At 37.8% G+C, this 20,367-nt stretch overlaps 1 protein-coding gene across 1 annotated transcript in view; it reads right to left on the bottom strand.

Moving 5' to 3' along the window:
- The window catches only part of TTC3 (tetratricopeptide repeat domain 3), a 132,831-nt gene that overhangs the window by 55,773 nt on the left and 56,691 nt on the right, over positions 1–20,367 (bottom strand). Inside the window, 9 exon segments of the mRNA XM_017894623.1 lie at positions 380–444; positions 1,083–1,175; positions 2,614–2,715; positions 3,665–3,787; positions 6,592–6,712; positions 10,696–10,808; positions 12,961–13,041; positions 16,132–16,266; positions 19,199–19,283. Of these exon segments, the coding sequence (XP_017750112.1) occupies positions 380–444; positions 1,083–1,175; positions 2,614–2,715; positions 3,665–3,787; positions 6,592–6,712; positions 10,696–10,808; positions 12,961–13,041; positions 16,132–16,266; positions 19,199–19,283 (918 nt within the window).

The following is a 20,367-nucleotide window of genomic DNA, read 5'->3' as shown; positions in this document are numbered from 1 at the left end:
AAAATGTTTATTGAAGAGAAATAAAAAGAAAAATACGCTTTTGGAATTAAAGTTTCAACAACAGACAGCAAACTATATAGTTTTTATATAAATGCCAAATCTATTCATCAAACATGTAATTTCACAACATCAAATGTTCTAATTTTACTTGTAAATTCAGCCACTAGATAAATAATTCTGAATCAGGTTTTTAGTATTTAGTCATTCTAGGCTAGTTCTCTTTAAGTTTTAAATTTCCATAAAAATCATTTCTAAAAAACACTTATTTGGATATATGTATACACAGCCAATTTTTTAAAAGGCATAATTTAGAAATCTGCATTTAACTGAATTATATTCTAAGAGACATCATCAAAGCACTGATTGTTAAAAATCTTACCTAGAACATTTCTGTTTCAGAATAGGTCTTGGAGGAACCTTTTCTTTTATGACCTTGTGTTCAAACTTTAAATAAAACAAAGACATCCAAAATTTGTCTCATACTCCCATGACATAAAACACAAAACCACAAGTGACAAGTATTTCAGAAGCACACATAATGTTCAGTTTGATAGAGAACAGTGATGATGTTCTGACCCAGACAAAAGCCCAGAAAGCTTTAGCAAAATAATTTACTGAAGAGGAACAAGAGAGTAGACACACTTGAGGAAAAATATTTTAAAAAATTAAGAGTAAGCAGATGATCTAATAAAGTGTAAATATTATTACGACTACCCACTCCTGCCACTCCCATGTCAAGAAGTTAAAGGTAATCCCTCAAGATGCTCTTCCCCTTCCCTAAAAACCTGCACACCCACTAATGCCCAAAAGTTTACCAGGATTAAGAAAATGAAGTTATCAAAAGAGTAAAACAGTAAAACTAAGATATAAAAGCCTCCTTTTCCTATTAAAAAATAAAAGAATATACAAATGCTTTCATTACAATGAAGGATTCTCACATCCAAGTATTTCCTATATTTTCTTAAATGAAGTAATTGCTTCTTTCCTGGAAAATATCCAAATTACATGACATCTACGAATTCAAATCATGTTTCAAAAGGTGTAAACATTTTGGTTATCTATTTAACCCCTTTATTACTTACTTCACATTTAACTTGACCACCACTGCTGAAGATGATAATCTTAGAAATGACACCTTCACAGTCAGGGGTAAGACACATTCCTTGTAGAAAATCCTATTTGATTTAAAAAAAAAAAAAAAAAAACAAGAAAAATGTTACGTCTAGGGGGGATAAATCTATACATGTATACTACTTTTACCAGTAGGAACAGTCAAAATATGGACTAAAACCATCTTCAGGGAAGTGGTGAAAATCCTTACTCACTGCCATGTGAATTCTAAGGCTTCCATGTAGGAAAAACATACTTTCAGGTGTGGGTCTGACCATGAGACTTGCTTTCATCAATGCAAAGTGACCAGACATGATGTACACATGTCTAGGCAAAAGGTTTCACAAACACTTTATAGACTGGACATTGTTCTTTTTCCTCTGACACAGGAAGATGTTCCAGAAAAGGGTCATTCTTCAACTTAGATTGAGAAACAAGGAATAGAGCCAGACAGAATAAAGCTGCTATAGCCCAGTCCCAGCCAACAACTGCAGAACTGTAGGACAAGTCATGTAAGCAAAAAACAAACTTCTCTGAATGTATGCCACAAGATATTTGGGTTGTATATTACTTCAGCATATCCTAGTGAAAGCTAACTAATCTAAAGAGCATATTTAAAACCATGGGAATGGTTAAGACCACTAAAAGATGGTATATCGCTAGAGAAACTCAATTTAGGTAAGACAAAGACATAGCAGAAGTGACTCAAAGGTGACAGTTATTTACTCACATCATTATATTGTTAATTCATTATGTGAAAATGTACAAAATGTGAGAATTTACTTCTACCAACTTTAATCATTGCTATTGTTAACAGATGCCTAGTACAACTGCCTTACTCTTTCCCAGATAAGAACAGTGGTCTGCATAAGCCTAAGAAGTGTAGGAAAAGGTCCATAGTTTCTACAGATCAGAAACGAATTCTATGAATACAAATAAGATCATAATATTATGTCTTCCCTCAAAGTATGTCTACTTCATGGTAATTAACGTCATTATCTTGATGATAAGAAAATCCCTGGTAAGAAATGGCAGTTTAAAATTGAAGTTGATCCTTCTTCCCAACATTAAAAAAATTGTTTTGAGTTGATTTCTTAGTACAAATTACCGCATCAAATTTTGGTTTTGAAACCTCTAATTCCACATCAAAACTTTCAAGTGGGGTCTGGCACAGTGGCTCATACCTATAATCCCAGCACTTTGGGAGGCTGAAGCAGGATCACTTGGGTCAAGGAGTCTGAGGCTGCAGTGAGCTACGACTGCACCACTGCCTCTAGCCTGGGTAACACAGTGAGATCTGTCTCTTTAAAAAAACAAAGCCTCTATGGTTAATGCCTTCATAATTGTATAAATAAAAACAAAACCTGATTTTCCACTTTATTATTAAAGTTATAATTTAAAACTTTCTAATGATGTGCAGAATGTTCAGGAAGGAATTCTTGGGGAAAAAATTGACATACAATAAGTATACTGAAAAATTCAGACAATCTTGTTATGCTTTACCTTGTCAATTTTATCATTAAAGGTTGTACTTTTTAACTTCTTCCAGCAATTCATGTGAAATTCTATTTTACAGTACTGGCAACAGCTGATGCGTATAAAACCCTAGGGTTACAAAAAAATTTGTAATTAACGTTTCAAAGATGTCTCTGCACACACACTCACTACAACACACATAAAGACAAAGAGAGACAGCTTGACTAACATGTTTATTTCCACAGCAAAAAGTCACATTATTCTTTATATCAAATATTTTATAAACATTATTTCATCTGATTTACTAACCATGGACATTGGAACAGTAGGACAAGGGCAGCTACTATCTTCTTGAATAAACCAGTATAACTTAATTAAGTGCCAGACTTATCTCAAATTTTGGTCTTTAGCAGCTAATTCAGTGATCACAATGACCTTTAGATTCGGGACTCAAATTTTATGAGACATCAGAATTGCAACAAATCAGAGGTAACAATCTCACTTTGTTTCCTATCCTCCTAAGGTGGCTGGAAGAGGAAAAGGAATGAGCCAGCCTGCCTTCTCAGGTCACTACCCCAGCCCACAGTGTTTATACAACAGTGGCTCTGGTTCCCATGTGAGATGATGTAGACCTAAAAAAGTACAGGAAGGCTGGGCGCGGTGGTTCATACCTGTAATCCCAGCACTTTGGGAGGCTGAGGGGGGCAGATTACGAAGTCAAGAGATCGAGACCATCCTGATCAATAGGATGAAACTCCGTCTCTACTAAAAATACAAAAATTAGCTGGGTGTGCTGGGACATGCCTGTAATCCCAGCTACTCGGGAGGCTGAGGCAGGAAAATTGCTTGAACCCAGGAGGCAGTGGGTGCAGTGAGCCAAGATTGTGCCACTGCACTCCAGCCTGGGTGACAGAGTGAGACTCCGTCTCAAAAAAAAAAAAAAAAAAAAAGTCCAGGGAAAGGCGTGGACAACTGCTAACTAGCCAGAGAACTTGGGTGCTTCCAATTAGAGATTGTTTTGAGCCCATTTTAAGGAATGATTTTGCAATTAATGTCCCACTGTACACTCATTATTTACCTTAAAGTCTGGATCAGTTATGTATATCTGGATCTTAGAATATCCATGGCACTTCTGATAGCAACAAATGGCATCTGGCACTGGAGGGAACTTGCATTCTTCAACAAATTTCTCTAACAGCATCTAAAACAAAATAAACAAAAATGATACCATTACAATACTAATCTGTCAATAAAAATGTCTGTGATTTCAATAACCTCTTGCCATCAAAATATTTTCAGCATAAGAATGACTAAATTTTTTTCACCAACAACAAACTACATACAACTTTGAAAGTTTTTCCTTTTAAAAGGAAGGCTGATACAAAGACATAAGAGATTTAAAAAGAAGACTGAACAAAATTTTTTTACAGAATTTCGAAAGAATCAAAATTTTGTCCTGTTACAATCATCAAATCTCATTTCATAATTTACAACTCTCAGAAATCTCCCATAAGCATTAAGAGGAAGTCAAGCAAGGCAGAATAACCCTTAGGGGAATCCTGAGGACTTTACCAGCTCCTCTTGCCCGACATCACCTCATCCAGGATCCTAACACTCCCATGATCTTCCTCCTTGCAGCTCTGCCACTGTTGTTTGTGGACTCCCTGGCGAATTATTCCATGGCTAATGAAGCCCCCAAGAGACTCATGCCATGCCTCCAGTGCTGGCTTTTTGTTATCAATAGCTCCTGTGCCTCCATCCCAATCTTGTATGAAGAGAGGAAAATCCAAGAATCCCTGTGTTTTATTTTTTATAACAGCTTTGTTGAGATATAATTAACACACTATACAACTCAAGTAAAGTGTAGTCCAGTGGTTTTTAGCATATTCACAGGATGTACTGACATCACCACAATCTAAATTTAGAACATTTTCAACAAGAAACTCCATATGCATTAGCAGTCCCTCCTCATTTTCCCCTAACCTCCCAGGCCCAGCAATCACTAGTCTGCTTTCTGTTCTATATACAGATTTGCCTATTCTGGAGATTTCATACGAATGGACTCACACAAGCCCTTTGTGTTTGGCTTCTTTTATTTAGCATAATGTTGTCAAGGTTCATACATGCTGTAGCATGTTATCAAGTACTTTTTTGTTTGTTTTTTTTTTTTGAGACAGGGTCTCACTCTGTCACTCAGGCTGGAGTGCAGTGGCATAATCTCACCTCACTGAAACCTCTGCCTCCTAGGTTCAACTGATCCTCCCACCTCAGCCTCCTGAGTCACTGGGACTACAGGTGTGTGCCACCATGTTTGGCTAATTTTTGTATTGACCAGTTTCACCATGTTGCCCAGGCTGGTCTGGAACTCCTGAGCTCAAGCAAGCTTCCTGAAGCCTTGGCCTCCGAAAGTGGTGGGATTACAGGAGTGAGCCACCACACCTGGCCATTTGTTTTTGAGGCAGACTCTCACTCTGTTGCCCAGGCTGCACTGCAGTGGCACAATCAAGGCTTACTGCAGCCTCAACCTCCCAGGTTCCAATACTTATTCACCCATTTATCAGCTGATGAATACTTGGGCTATTATGACTAACGCTGCTATGAACATTCACATACAAGTTTTTGTGAGAACATGTTTTCCTTTCTCTGTACACACCTAGGAGTGAAACTGCTGGGTCATATGGTATGCTATAGTTTGAATGTTTGACCCTCCAAACCACATGTTGAAATCTGATCCCTGGTGTTGGAGGTGAGACACAGTGGGAGGTGTTTTGAGTCATGGTGACAAATCTCTCATGAATAGACTAATTCCCTCCCTGGGGTGAGTGAGTTCTCACTCCATTAGTTCCCTAAAGAGTTGGTTGTTAAAAAGAGTCTGGCACTTCCCCATCTCTCACCATATGATCTCTACAGACTGGCTCTCCTACGCCACATGAGTAGGAGCTGCTGAAGGCCCTCACCAGCAGATGCTGACACCATGCTTCTTATACAGCCTGCAAAACCACAAGCCTCCTTTTCTTCATAAATCACCCAGTCTCAGGTAGTCCTTTATAGCAACACAAATGGACTGAGACATGGTAACTCTATGTTTAACTGTCTGAGCAACTGCCAGACTATTTTCCAAAGCAGCTGCATCATTATACATTACCACCAGCAGTGTCTGAATGTTCCCATTTTTCTATACCCTTGCCAATATTTATTGTCTACCCACATCCTACTGAGTGTGAAGTAGTATCTCACTGTGGTTTTGATTTGTATTTCTCTGATAGCTAATGATGCTGAATATCTTTTCATGTGCTAATTGGCCATTTGTATATCTTCTTTGCAGAAATGTCTATTCAGATCCTTTGTCTACTTCTTAAATTAGATTATTTGTCTTTTTATTATTGAGTTGTAAAAGTTGACTTTAGCCAAAATCAAGTTCTGAGTACATGTGAGAGTTCACTACAAGTAAAAGCCTATCTCAGTCATTTCACACATACGTCTTTCTAGAACAAGCAAAGCATCTTTATGCTTCTGGATGTGAGACTAAATTAGTATTTTTCTGAATCTTTAAGTACCATCTCAGTAACTGTGGTAACTTTATGATGAAACAGCAATACTATACCTTCCTCTAAGTACAACCAAGTCCAGCATACTGCAGGATCACGTACACTCAGAAGTCAGAATGCCTGGACTCAAGTCCCAGGACTACGATTTGCTTGCTGTTTCACCTTGAGTGCATCATTTCACCTCTCTAAACTTAACCTTCCTCATCTGTAAAATGGGAATGATCACAGTGCCCCCTGCACAGGCCTGCTGTTAAGCATAATGATAAATGGAAGGTACAGGACTGGCACATAGAAAACATTCAATAAATGTCAGAGATTCTCAATAGACTGTAGAGGGGAAATGCATGTAAAGGAAGTGGGGATGGAATGCTCCTACCTCTCTGCCTCCTGCTACCTGAGTCAGTCAATGCAGATAAGCATTCACAGTAAGAAACACTCCGCAAAAATTAATGGTTACCTTTATTTTTTGTGGCTGAGACTCTTCAATAATCACATTACTTGTGGGCCAAGTTAACACTCCAGGAAGACGATAAATCAAGGTTCTTGCTTTCTCAAAGTGATTGAGAGCTTCTAGAAATCTAAAGTCAAAATTATGAAAAAGGTATTAAATATGTAAAATGGTATTTTCATTCCCCTCAACAAAAGTCACCAAAGATCTCAAGCTTACTGGGACAAATACATTTGCTGAATCACTGAACAGCAATATTCAATGTAACTAAATTTTCTTTAAAAAAACAAAGTCACTATTGCTGTTTTGCTATAAAAGTAATACGCATTAAACACAACTCGTCTTGGACACTGGCTTTATTGTGCTAGGTGTACACTAGTTTTTTGTTGTTGTTGTTGTTGTTGTTGTTGCTGTTTTTGAGATGGAGTCTCACTCTGTTGCCCAGGCTGGAGTGCAGTGGTGAGATCTCAGCTCACTGCAACCTCCACCCCCTGGGTTCAGCGATTCTTTCTGCCTCAGTCTCCCGAGTAGCTGTAACTACAGGCACGCACCACCACGCCTGGCTAATTTTTGTATTTTTTTAGTAGAGAAAGGGTTTCACCATATTGGCCAGGCTGGTGCCGAACTCCTGACCTCATGATTCGCCCGCCTAGGCCTCCCAAAGTGCTGGTACAGGCGTGAGCCACCACGCCCGGCCAATGTACACTAGTTCTTTTAAAGTTGGTACTTACTTTTTAAAGATTCCAACAATTGAAACAGAAAATTGAATAATCTGTTCAATCTTTGTTTCATTAACTAAACTAAAGTAGATTCTTATACAGAAACAGCAAACTTCCACTACAACTAATAATTCATAAATAGGGGAATTTTTATTTTATTTGACTCTATTAGGACAACGGTAGTAAAAATTTCTCTGCTAAAAAATTTTTTTTAAGGCATCATGTATTCTGGATGTTTTCTCTCAACCATAAAACAGTAAATTATTTTAACAAATATTTAAATGTGTATTTAAATTGCTTTAACTATAAATATGAAATGTTTTAGTTCTGATTTGATTCATGATTTGAAGAAATAATGTCAATAGATTCCCACAGTCCATTCAACAAAAGAATACTGAAGTACTTAATTATAAAGTTAACCAAGGCTGGGCACAGTGGCTCATGCCGGTAATTTCAACACTTTGGGAGGCCATGGCAGGTGGATCACCTGAGGTCAGGAGTTCAAAACCAGCCTGACCAACATAGTGAAATCCCGTCTCTACTAAAAATACAAAATTAGCTGGGTGTGGTGGTACATGCCTGTAATCCCAGCTACTTGGGAGGTTGAGGCAAGAGAATTGCCTCCAGGAGGCAGAGGTTGCAGTGAGCTGAGACTGCGCCATTGCACCCCACCTTGGGCAACAAGAGCGAAACTCTGCCTCAACAAAAAAAAAAGTTAACCAAGTCTTTATTCATCTCTTCACACTAGAGAAGACTTTCCTGCCTTCTCTAATCCTGAAATGACTTCCCAATTTAAAAACTTATTTTTGCCTACAGCTACAGTAAGATTCACGTGCAGAAAGCTACACCACCATCCACTGTAAGACAGTCATACATCACAGGATTTCAAAGCAGAAACTGCACATTGCAACACCAAAAAACAGTGTATTTGCTATTCAGTCCCACACTGTAATATTCAGAAATTAAAATGTAAATGCTTTTCAATATGAAAAAGACTTTCTAGCTTTGCACAATCTTCATGATTCTAAACATTTAAGTAATTTTTCTAGACCTTGTGAATTTGCATGTGACTGCTGCATCAAACGGGTATAACCTAAACAATTTATACTAAACTTTTAAACTAGTTTCATTTGCTAATCCTATAAAGGTGCTTGCTAAGTCCTCACTTTCCCTGCATCTGCTTGATCCTTAATATAGCTCAGCTAAGACAGTAATTTCACGAAGTAAAAAAAAACTTTGTTTTTTTGAGACGGAGTGTCGCTCTGTCACCCAGGCTAGAGTGCAGTGGCACAATCTCGACTCACTGCAACCTCTGCCTCCTGGGTTCAAGCAATTCTCCTGCCTCAGTCTCCCGGTAGCTGGGACTACAGGCGCACACCACCACACTCGGCTAATTTTTGTATTTTTAGTAGAGACGGGGTTTCACCATATTGGTCAGGCTGGTCTCGAACTCCTGACCTCAGGTGATTCACCCACCTCGGCCTCCCAAAGTGTTGGGATTCCAGGTGTGGGCCACTGTGCCTGGCCAAAAAAAAAACTTTATTTAATTTTAAAAAATCTATAAAGGAGGTTCTAGGCACATTCTAAGCCTGGGGTGGGGGGTTCCCCCAAAATCTCACAAAATTTCCCCTAACAAGTTAAATGAAAATTGAAAGATAGTTAGAAATTATAAAGAATATTCAATCGGTCAACAATTATTTCTTTATACAGTAATCTAAAATACCTACCTCTATACTGGGTACAAGTGGCAGAACAGATTTTCTTTTTTTAAAGCTCAAGACATAATCCTGTCCCCTTGGGGACATACTGACATTCAGGGAGACAAGACTAAGAGACATGAGGCATTTAGAGAACAGCTTCAATATTAAACTGTAAGGATTACAACTACAATAGAGTTCAGAGGAGAGACTTTTATTCCTAACTCATTATGTCTTTGAATACATAGATATCTCTTATTTAAAACCATCTTTATACAGATTTTAAAAAATAATTAAATCAAAAAAATTAAACAATCAGATTTTAAAAACATTAGTTTATATCAATTCACTCACTATAGATGATTATACACTAGACTATTCAATCTTTAATGTCAAATTACTATAGCGCTGACTTATNAAAACCCTAGAAGAAAACCTAGGTAATACCATTCAGGACATAGGCATGGGCAAGGACTTCATGTCTAAAACACTAAAAGCAATGGCAACAAAAGCCAAAATTGACAAATGGGATCTAATTAAACTAAAGAGCTTCTGCACAGCAAAAGAAACTACCATCAGAGTGAACAGGCAACCTACAGAACGGGAGAAAATTTTTGCAATCTACTCATCTGACAAAGGGCTAATATCCAGAACCTATAAAGAACTCAATCAAATTTACAAGAAAAAAAACAAACAACCCCATCAAAAAGTGGGCAAAGGATATGAACAGACACTTCTCAAAAGAAGACATTCATACAGCCAACAGACACATGAAAAAATGCTCATCATTCCTCGCCATCAGAGAAATGCAAATCAAAACCACAATGAGATACCATCTCACACCAGTTAAAATGGCAATCATTAAAAAATCAGGAAACAACAGGTCCTGGAGAGGATGTGGAGAAATAGGAACACTTTTACAATGTTGGTGGGACTGTAAACTAGTTCAACCATTGTAGAAAACAGTGTGGTGATTCCTCAAGATCTAGAACTAGAAATACCATTTGACCTAGCCATACCATTACTGGGGATATACCCAAAGGATTATAAGTCATGCTGCTATAAAGGCACATGCACACGGATGTTTACTGCGGCACTATTCACAATAGCAAAGACTTGGAATCAACCCAAATGTCTATCAGTGACAGACTGGATTAAGAAAATGTGGCACATATACACCATGAAATACTATGCAGCCATAAAAAAGGATGAGTTCGTGTCTTTGTAGGGACATGGATGCAGCTGGAAACCATCATTCTCAGCAAACTATCGCAAGAACAGAAAACCAAATACCACATGTTCTCACTCATCGGTGGGAATTGAACAATGAGATCACTTGGACACAGGAAGGGGAACATCACACACCAGGTCCTATTGTGGGGAGGGAGAGGGGGAGTGATAGCATCAGGAGATATACCTAATGTAAATGACAACTTAATGGGTGCAGCACACCAACATGGCACATGTATATATATGTAACAAACCTGCACGTTGTGCACATGTACCCTAGAACTTAAAGTATAATAAAAATATATATATATATTGATAGTGAAATTTCAGGTCCTCAAAGTAAATCACAATTATGATACTGTGCTACAGAGGAGATATCAAAATAATTCCAGAAAATGGATCATTATCACATTGGATTTTAAATGAGTTACCAGCCTAGAGCTTAAAGTAGTGTCATTTCTACTAACCTGTTTTTTTTCAAATATACTTTTCCAATTCCACAGTAGGCCAAGCAATCAAGTCCCTCATTGGGGTAGTGTTCAATAATCCTCTTAAACTGGTTTTCAGCTTCAGATAATTCCTTCAATAGCAGTGAAAACAATGATCACTTACATACAAACAGAAATACTGAAATAAATTTTACCTAAAGGTTGATTTTTTTTTAATAATATTAAAATAACAACTGCATATCCCCAAATTCCTGTGGCAAAATTATACCTCTGTGTTTCACTTTCTTAGGAATTACATAAATTTCTGATCATATAGATAGTCAGAGACACAACCAAACCAATCCAGCTGAACACATCAGATAATCAACCTACAAGCATTTACCAGTACACACTAAGGGCCTGGCAGGTGCTGGCTAATACTAAAAAGAGTCAAATCGTGTTTTTGTTTTTGTTTTTTTAAAAAAGGCTAATTATGGTGTAAACACACCATAACATAGATCCTATTAAGTGCTAATCCCTTAGAAGGAATGCCATTCCAATGATGTTATCACAGTCTTTTGTGGCATAAGATGGATGAAAGCTGTCTTAAAACAGCTCTTTGGGAAAACTTAACATAACTTAGAGTACATTCTTTTTTTAATATTCTCAACAGTGAAAACCACTAAGTTGAATGAATTTTGTTTTGGAAAACATCCAAAAGACACTCAGTTCTAAGAAATACTGGTAACCCTACTGTGAGTGAAAAAAAGAAATGTCACTACAAAATAGAGCTTTGAGGCCAGTTCCAACAGAGCGCATTCTAAAAATGTTTGAAGCAAGGGCTATCCTCTGATGAAATTCTTCCAAACATGTAAGTTCTACTATAACATGTTTTTTTTTCCCCAAAAATTTTTATTTTAAATTAAATCAAAAATGAAAAAAAAATTTTTTTAAATTTTTTTTTTTTTTTTTTTTTTTTTAGGCGGAGTCTCGCTCTGTCGCCCAGACTGGAGTGCAGTGGCGCAATCTCGGCTCACTGCAAGCTCTGCCTCCCGGGTTCACGCCATTCTCCTGCCTCAGCCTCCCGAGTAGCTGGGACTACAGGCGCCCGCCACCTCGCCCGGCTAGTTTTTTGTAATTTTAGTAAAGACGGGGTTTCACCATGTTAGCCAGGATGGTCTCGATCTCCTGACCTCGTGATCCGCCCGTCTCGGCCTCCCAAAGTGCTGGGATTACAGGCTTGAGCCACCGCGCCCGGCCGATTTCTTCAATTCTAATAAGGTAAAATATGGTATTTATTATTATTGTCAGGAATAAAATTAAAATCATGAAGTTCTGTCTCCAGCTGTCTCTTGGAAAATAGAATTAGACAGCATTCATGGGAGACATTATTAATCTGTGACACCGAGATCAAGGAAAATGAACCTTGGGCACTGTCGACTTCTGGGAGAGAACAGAACGTAAAAGACTACTTAGATCCTCGCTAGGTGGCAAGTTAGGGTTAAACCTTCATCTAGACAGGGAAAAACAGAGCCCAAATTATATATTATACTTGAGGTCATTCTAGAGCATTTCAACATTTATAGCAAACTCAAAACCTCAGAAAGCAAAGTTATAATGTCAAACAGTATAGGTAGGTAGACATTCCAGGAGAGCAAGGCAGGAGCATGACTAAGGGAAATCCTGGGAGCTCATGTCTATACACTGACTACATGCAGTTATAGGAAGCCTGCAATCTAGAAATACAATACCTAAGTACTTTCTACCTAGAAATAAAAGATATTAACATTATCATTGTTACCTGTGTTTTTCTAGGAAAACAGCATAACATGAAACCTCCCCAGGTCCATTCCCTCCTGCCATCACTAAAGGCAGCCATTATCTTCAATTCTATATAAACATAATCCATATTTTTTCCACTTTTTTACAAGATGCACAGAATTCTTAAACAGTATGTAATACTATTATTTATATTTTCCAAATTGTATATAAGTGGGATCACAATGTTTATGTCCTCCAACTTGCTTTTCCCCCAAGATTATGTTTCTGAAATCTATCTATCATGATACATTATGTCCTAATTTTATACACATAAAAGTAGATTCCCACTGATTGCCTGGCAAAGCCTTTTCTAATAGGAACAAACTAAATATTCTTTAAAAACACAAACTAAATTAAACTGATATATTTCAGACAAAATTATCAGAAGGTACAGAGAAGAAAATGGGTCAAAATGAGAAAACAACTATTATAAGGTATGTCACTATCATTTTAATTGTTTATTACCACTGTTACAAATCTTACCTCAGGCTGTCCTATTCCAAGGAGAGAAATGGCAAGTCCATAGACAACCAAGACATAGTTAATCATGGCCAGGTTCAATTGCTGTCAATAAAAATGCCTCAGTTAAAAATCTGAACATAATTCTGCCCAATCTGCATCTAGTCACAACAGAAAAAGAAGTGTAACAGAATCTTGCTAATCAATCTTACTAATCAATGATTGTCATAAAATCTCACTAATCAGTATGACTGGCCAAATTGAATTAGAAAAGAGATTTTTATCCCAATAAAGCAGTTATCCTGCTATTTAAAACACAGAATCACTGTCTCAGAGTTCCTTAAGGCATGGTTCATAATAGATTAATTTCTAATTAAAGTCATATTATTTTTCATGTAAGGGGTACTAGTGACAGATTAAGACATTTACTTAGCTATTATAGGCTACCTCAGAGATACTGTGGGTTCGGCTCTGGAGCATTACAATAAAGCAAATATCACAATCAAGTGAGTCTCACAAACTTGTGGGTTACCCAGTGCATATAAAAGTTATGTTTAAGTGATACTGTAGTTTATTAAGTGTGTACTAGCACTATGTCTATTAAACAATGTATACACCTTAATTTAAGATTTTATTGCTACAAATGCTAATGATCATCTGAGGCTTTACTGAGTCATAATCTTTTTTTAAACTTTTTTAAAAATTATACTTTAAGTTCTGGGATACATGTGCAGAACATGCAGGTTTGTTACATAGGTATACACGTGTCGTGGTGGTTTGCTGCACCCATCAACCTGTCATCTACATATTTTTGTTGGTGGATGGTTTTGCCTTGATATTGATGACTGCTAACTGTTCAGGGTGGTAGTTCCTGAAAATTAAGGTGCTGCTGCAATTTCTTAAAATAAGACAACAATGAAGTCCATCGTACTGAGTGACTCTGACTTTCAGAAAAGGTTTCTCTGTAACATGTGATGCTTTTTGACAGCATTTTACCCACACTAGAACTTCTTTCAAAATTGGAGTGAATCCTCTCAAATCCTGCTACTGCTTGATCAACTAAGTTTCTCATTTCAACAATATTCACAGCATCTTCACAAGGAGTAGGTTCTATTTCAAGAAATGACTTCTTTTGTTCATGTGTAAGAAGCAACTCCGTATCCCTACAAGTTTTATCCTGAGGTTGCAGCAATTCAGTCACATCTTCAGGCTCCACTTCTAATTCTGTTGCTTGTTCCACCACATCTGTAGTGACTTCCTCCACTAATGTCCTGAACCCCCCAAAGTCATCCATGAGGGCTGGAATTCACTTCTTCCAAACTCCTGTTGATGTTGATATTTTGATCTCTCACATGCACCATGAACGTTCTTTATGGTATCTAGAGTGGTGATCCTTTCCAGAAGGTTTTCAATTTACTTTGTCCAGATCCAACAGAGGACTCATAGAGGAATATGGCAGCTATAACCTTATAAAATATGTTTCTTAAATAATAAGACTTGAAAGTCAAAATGACTCCTTGATCCATGTGCTACCAGGCATGAAAACAACATTCATCTCCTTGTGCACGTACCAGATCTCTTGGGCAGGTGCACTGTCAATGAGCAGTAGTATTTGGCAAGGAATCTTTTATTCTAGCAGTAGGTCTCAACAGTGGGCTTAAAGTACTTAGTAAACCTTGCTGTCAACAGATGTGCTGTCATTCATGCTTTGTTTTTCCATTTCTAGGGCTCCAGGCAGAGTGAAGTAGCATAATTCTCAAGGGCCTGCAGATTTTTGGAAAGTAAATGAGCACTGGCTTCAACTTAGGTCACCAGCTGCATCAGCCCCTAATGAGTAATGAGCCCATCGTTTTTGAAGCTTTGAAACCAGACATTGACTTCTCTCTAGCTATGAAAGTCCTAGACGGCATCTTCTTCCAACAGAAGATTGTTTTGTCTCCATTGACAATCTGTTGTTTAGCACAGCCACCTTTATCAATGATCTTCACTAGATCTTCTTGATAACTTGCTGCAGCTTCTCCATCAGCACTTGCTGCTTCACCTTGCACTTTTACGTTATGAAATTGGTTTCTTTCCTTAAATCTCATGAACCAACTTCTGCTAGTTTCAAACTATTCTTCTGCAACTTCCTCACCTCTCTCAGCCTTCACAGAATAGAAGAGTTACAGTCTTGCTCTGGATTAGGCTCTGGCTTAAGAGAATGTTATGGCTGGTTTGATCTTCCACCCAGACCACTAAGACTCTCCACATCGGCAAGAAAGCTGTTTCACTTTCTTGTCATTCATGTGTTCATTAAAGTAGCACTTTAAATTTCCTTCAAAAACTTTTTCTTTGCATTCACAGTTTGGCTATTTGGCACAAGAGGACTAACTTTCTGCCTGTCTTGGCTTTCAACATGCCTTCCTCACGAAGCGTAATCATTCTAGTTTTTTATTTAAAGTGAGAGACGTGCAACTCTTCCTTTCCCTTGAATACTTAGAGGCCACTGTAGAGTCATTAATTGGCCTAATTTCAATATCATGTCTCAGGGAACAGGGAGACTTAAAGAAGTGGGTGGAGATAACAGCTGGTTGGCAGAGCACTCAGAACACACACACACAATTTATTAAGTTCCCTTTCTTATATAGGCACAGGTTGTAGTGTCCCAAAATAATTACAATAGTAACATCAAAGATCACTGATCACAGATATAGTGATAATGATAATGAAAAAGTTTGGCCTATTGTGAGAATTACCAAAATGTGCCACAGAAACACAAGGTGAGCACATGCTTTCGGAAGACTGGCACCAACAGACTTGCTTGACACAGGATTGCCACAAATCTTCAATTTGTAAAAAATGCATTGTCTGCAAAGTGCAATAAAGCAAAGCATAATGAAACGAGGTATGCCTATACTTTCTTCCTGGGTGAAAAGGTGTGACTAAAGTGAGTTGAAATCCTTGATTTAGAGAAAAAGTCAGTTCTAATGACCTTAAACTACAGTCAAGGAGAGAGTATAAAAATGGATCACCTATTGAGCATACTCGTGAAGTCTGAATTGGAGCACTACCTGCTTCCTATAGCCTGAAGTAGATTCAGCCAATCTCAGCAAGGTCTTAGGTATATGACTACAAAGAGTTAAGGCCTTGGTTCTCTTCTGCATTCATCTGAGGTGCATTAGCATTGATAAACAAGTTATGATATGGCAAATTTACCTTTATTTTTTGAGGATCTAAACCGTTCAGCAACTCTGTAAAGGCCTGTGCGGCACTGCGGCAACGCTGCTCCAATAAGGCCATATAGCCATCTTGAATTAAGCTTCTCAGCATTTTCATTATATTAGCAAAATCCTGGAAAAAAGAAATTCTATTTCAGTAACCCAAATCTACACATTTTTAATTTAAAACTTAAGATGCCAAGTTCAAGTAATATTTTATAACTAATGATCAAATGTTTAAATCAATACCCAAACTACCCTTATTCATCATATTCCTTTCTCAGCAGCACACTTCTAAAGTGAAAAATGAAAAGGTACTGCTTTACCATCTTAATTGCAACACCTCTTCTGTTGCCTGTGACAAAGGTGGCTCATTTTACACTACATGGCACTAAGCCTCACTTGCTCTCCAGACTAGACAGATAGCATTTTTAAGTTTTAACAATATATATGAAAAACACTAGCCATCATTTAAAATAAATTGTTTGGGAGTAGAACAATTAGACACTTAAGAACATACAATCAATATTCTGATCACTACCAGATTTTAACAACTGCCATCCTGCTCTGAAACAAACCTTAATTCTAAGCAAGAAATAAATATTTCAATTGTTAACTGTACTCCTGCCTAACATATATTTGAATATAACTAGATAAAATTACTGGGAGAGATAACAATAGGTTAAATGCAAAAGGAATAACATAAGGAATAAAAAGTTAAAACAAAATTGCTATCATGTACCCTTAAACTAAGAAAAACTTTGTAATTTGAATATGCATTATAATTTGAATTCATATTTTAGTGACATGGGAATAGCTGTAAGTCACCAAAGTTCCATAAAGATTGGAGAGGCAAGGCTAGACATTAAGCCTAAAATCTCCTCACTCCTTGCTATACACGTGTGTGCCATTCAAAAGGGCAGCGAATGCAAATATGTATGCTTGTATTCCTCACCGTTCCTAAAAATGAAGATCCAAAAGGAGACCCCACTGCACAAATCACAGCGGAAAAAGCAGTTTGGTTACCAATTAACAAAAGCCTTCTGCTGGCCATTTTATTTAATTAATTTATTTATTTATTTTTGAGATGGAGTCTTGCTCGGTCGCCAGGCTGCAGTGCAAGTGGCACGATCTCGGCTCACTACAACCTCCGCCTCTGGAGTTTAAGCAATTCTCCTGCCTCAGCCTCCCGGGTAGCTAGGACTACAGGCACGCGCCACCACACCCAGCCAATTTTTTGTATTTTTAGTAGAGACGGGGTTTTGCCATGTTAGCCAGGATGGTTTCAATCTCTTGACCTCGTGATCCGCCAGCCTTGGCCTCCCAAAGTGCTGGGATTACAGGCGTGAGCCCCTGCACCTAGCCTCTGCTGGCTTTTCAATCAATGAATCAAAGTTTGGCAGAACGCTCCCTAGAATATGCATGGAAAAGAGCGGCTCTCACAAAAACTTAAAAGCTCAAAGACAGCCATATTTGTTTTAAGATATGAACTTGAAGTTGAAAATGATGATGTGGTAGCCCTACAAATACCAGTTATTAGCCTTTTATAAACTCATTCAATTTTAATCTTCTCATTCTTTTTCTTTCTTCTTTAAAAGAGACAGGGCTCCCAAACTAGTGAGAGGCTTAAAAAAAGAAAACAGAAGAAAATAATAAATAAATAAATCAATAAATAAATAATTCAGGGCCTTACTATGTTGCCCAGGCTGGAGAGCAGTGGCTAATCCTCACCTCAGCCTCCTGAGGATCTGGGACTACAGACACGTGCCATTATGCCCAGCTTTCTTTATCAGTCTAGAAATCAGATCCATACAGCCTCATGCTTTCATTGGAAGTCACTTCCCTCAATACAACATAAATGATCTGTCCTGAAAGCTCCAGCAGGAGCAGGCCAAAATCACATCACTGCACACCCAGTCTCTCTCACTCTTTAGCATATGAAGAGAGACTCAATCAAACTGTGTTGAATGAAGAGAGGCTCAAAGATACCAATCATATTTATTTAAATAGTCTTTTCATCTTCACAGGCTGTCATCTATTTAAGTATTTCATGGTTTTAGAGTCAGTAAAATCAATGTAAAAGATAAAATTTAAAATCTCCAACTGTAAGAAATTCTCCAAAAATGCTTTTTTTTTTTTTTTTTTTTAGGCGGGGTCTCGCTCTGTCCCCCAGGCTGGAGTGCAGTGGCCGGATCTCAGCTCACTGCAAGCTCCGCCTCCCGGGTTTACTCCATTCTCCTGCCTCAGCCTCCCGAGTAGCTGGGACTACAGGCGCCCGCCACCTCGCCCGGCTAGTTTTTGTATTTTTAGTAGAGACGGGGTTTCACCGTGTTAGCCAGGATGATCTCAATCTCCTGACCTCGTGATCCGCCCGTCTCGGCCTCCCAAAGTGCTGGGATTACAGGCTCGAGCCACCGTGCCCGGCCTCAAATTACTAGGAATCTATTTTAGTTCTTTGTAAAATATCTGTTATGTATACTTAAAAAAAGATCCACATGTTTTGAAACAAGCATTCTATTCCATGTTAATGTATATTTTCCATCACGAAGTAACATAAAAAGAATTTTACATACAACATTATCTAATTAAGTTAAATCATTTAAAGAATAAAAGTTTGCTCTTTAATGACTTTAGAGTAAGTATAATGAAACTGTGTTTAAATAGTTTTAAAATAAAGTTAATATTACTGTTAACTCTTTGAGAAGCAAATAACTCCACAGTGTTAATCATTAGTTAAACCTCTAGCTAATATAATTATCAAGTTAATATTTAAATTAGTGATAGATTGGATTCTTAGCAGTCATATATATTAAATTATATGTCTATAACAGCTGGGTGTGATAGCTCACGCCTGTAATCCCAACACTTTAGAAGGATTGCTTGAGGCCAGGAGTTTGAAACCAACCTGGACAACATAGTGAGGCCCCACCTCTACAAAACTACAATATAATACAATAATTATATTTTAAAAATCTTAGAGATGTACATGATTAGAACTTTATTCACGTGAACAATGTTTTATTCAAAGAGTTTTGCTTTTTCCATTGGAAAAGCTTCTCCATTACCTGGTGTGCAGCTCTGGAAGATTTAGAAAACTGTTTCTCCAAGATGTTCTTCAAATCTGCTGGTAAAGTCAATGGTGAACTACAACTAAAAGAAAAAAACATTTTAAAAAATCATTTAAAAATAAAACAGTTCTACTCATATAAAGAAAAAATAGAGCCAGGCACAGTGGCTCACACCTGTAATCCCAGCATTTTGGGAGGCCGAGGCGGGTGGATCACCTGAGGTTAGGTGTTCGAGACCAGCCTGACCAACATGGTGAAATCCTGTCTCTACCAAAAATACAAAAACTGGCCTGGTGTGGTGGTACACGCCTGTAATCCCAGCTACTTGGGAGGCTGAGGCAGGAGAACTGCTTGAGCCCAGGAGGTGCACGTTGCAGTGAGCCGAGATCACACCACTGCACTCCAGCCTGAGCGACAGAGCAAGACTCAATCATATAAAAAAAAAAAAAAAAAAATATAGAATCTGAATATTAGTTCACTCTCATCCCTCCAAAGTGACAGACAAGAAAAAAATATACGTACTAAAGGCCATGTAAAACACTGAGTAAATGGTAAGCCATACAAGTTGGCCATTCTTTTGGGAGGAATTGGCATTTTGGCAGTATTTCTATTAGAAATTTCTATATCCAATGCAATCTCAATAAACATTCCTATAAAATCAGAGGTGGAGGGAAACCAGATGAATTGATTATAAAGAAAATATGGAAAAGCGGCTTTTGAAAAAAGGGAAAAATTAAGGGGTATTTGCCTTGATCTGCAGTCACTAGTAACAACATTGTCCTAAAACAATAAATGTGCCCAATAGACAGTGCAAAGATGTTCAATGTGATGGGAAAATCTAATAATAAGATATAAGCATTTCAGAAAGTCTGACTCCCTAAGTTGGTGAGTAAGAAAATCTGAGGCACTCGATGTGGAGTTTTCTGAAAGCACTTCTGACATCAAATATATAGATTTTTTCCAACACCAAATATTGTCATTTTTCCAAATCAATTCAACTGTCCAACACAAAATGAGTGTGCAATAATGCAATTCAGTTCTGATACTAACTCCCAGAGTTAGCACAGAGCTCACAGGTTAAAGAATCAGTCCCACCAGACTGCCCTCACTTCAGCTGCAAGTGGGGTACACAGGTTACCCACACTCCTGCCCTGCTGACTACAAGA

This window comes from Rhinopithecus bieti, unplaced genomic scaffold (assembly GCF_001698545.2).
Source record: "Rhinopithecus bieti isolate Rb0 unplaced genomic scaffold, ASM169854v2 scaffold_25394, whole genome shotgun sequence".
In the NCBI taxonomy this organism is placed as follows: Eukaryota; Metazoa; Chordata; class Mammalia; order Primates; family Cercopithecidae; genus Rhinopithecus; species Rhinopithecus bieti.
This window is presented reverse-complemented; position numbering and strand designations above follow the sequence as displayed.